The following is a 1,442-nucleotide window of genomic DNA, read 5'->3' as shown; positions in this document are numbered from 1 at the left end:
ATACATGTAGTTATTTTATACGTATTTTAGTAATTAAAAGTTTATTGTATATTTTAGAACATATTAAACACATACATCGACATGAATAATAAACCCGACTCAAATCTCAACGAGGATTTATGCGAGGCGCAAAAGGAAATAGACACGATTATGTTGTGTTTGTTGTACAGTGTAACAAGTAGAACAATGACAGGCCCTGCTAGAGACGCAATAATAAAACTTATTACGGGTAACATTCATTGCGTAACTATGTTAGACTGGGCCAAACGATTTGTCGAACTTCGTGGTGTGCAAAGATTAATGGAGGTAGCCAGTGAAATGGAGGAATACAATTCTGAGTCTTTGCTAAACATCACGTCTTCCACGCGAACTATAACCAGTGTGTGCTTAGCAATGGTATATAAAAACGTTTGTAAGAACTATGATGATGAGAAAACATTTACCAACGCCATTGATGAATTTATTGAAGATAAATTGCATTCGCCTGACATACAATCTAAAGTATGAATTTTATAACTTTTGATCTTTTTTATCATTTGAATTGTTTCAAAATAAAAAGCCGAGTATCTTTTTTTTACTATAGCCTATTTGAGCAATTAAAAATTAAAAAAAAGTAATAATGTCAGAAAATTTTTTTTCAATTGTTGATATTGTATATATTCTGTGAATTTTAAATTAAAATACGATTATATCAGTTTAATCAAAATTTACCAAAGAATATGACTTTGTCATTTGTAGTATTTTCTGAAATGTAATTTACCAGAAATTTTTCCTATTTTCTATCAAAATTAAATAACACTGTAGCCTTCTTGATTTTAAATTGATATTTTTTCACGAAACGTAAAACTTAATAGCTCATCGATTCTTTTACAGGTGCGTGTTGTAGTTGCGATAACAACCTTATTATTCGGCCCGTCAGATGTTGGAAACGTAGTTGTGGCTAAAGAAGGGATTTTAGAGATGATCCTCGTTATGGCGGGAACGGATGATATATTGCAGCAGACAGTGGCTCTCGAATGTATCGTTGCCGCTGTGACCAGAAAAGACAAGGTCGACGCGATCATAAACCGAGGTGTGAATATATTGAAAAAGCTGTGTCAATCTAAGGATGATTCAATTCGGGTTCGAGCGTTACTGGGTTTAAGTAAGTTAGGTAGTTCCGGAGACCCAGACGCGACTATCAGACCGTTTGCAGATGGAGTGACTAAGGAATTAGCCAAGGCTTGCAGACGATTGTTGATTAATCCAAAGAAAGAAAAAAATATGAGAAAATTGGCCATAAAAGGTCTGTCATATCTTACTTTTAACGCCAAGATCAAAGCGGAGTTGATCGAGGATCAAGAAGCCATTCATACGATGATCGAGATTGCCAAGACTGGTGATCAATCGGTTCTATTCGGCGTGCTTACGACGTTGGTGAACTTGTGCAACGCTTATGACGA

The 1,442-nt window shown here is 35.0% G+C and overlaps 1 protein-coding gene across 1 annotated transcript; it reads left to right on the top strand.

Annotated features, from left to right (window-relative positions):
• Positions 1-57: 57 nt before the first annotated feature.
• On the top strand, positions 58-1,416 carry LOC112464451 (protein unc-45 homolog B-like; the record flags this gene model as incomplete). The annotated part of the gene is made up of 2 exons (XM_025031438.1): positions 58-501; positions 874-1,416. Coding segments are annotated over 2 exons (987 nt in total), but the record flags the coding sequence as incomplete, so codon positions are not given.
• Positions 1,417-1,442: the final 26 nt, after the last annotated feature.

Source organism: Temnothorax curvispinosus, unplaced genomic scaffold, assembly GCF_003070985.1.
Source record: "Temnothorax curvispinosus isolate PA1 unplaced genomic scaffold, ASM307098v1 QBEX01014234.1, whole genome shotgun sequence".
NCBI classification, from domain to species: domain Eukaryota; kingdom Metazoa; phylum Arthropoda; class Insecta; order Hymenoptera; family Formicidae; genus Temnothorax; species Temnothorax curvispinosus.
This window is presented reverse-complemented; position numbering and strand designations above follow the sequence as displayed.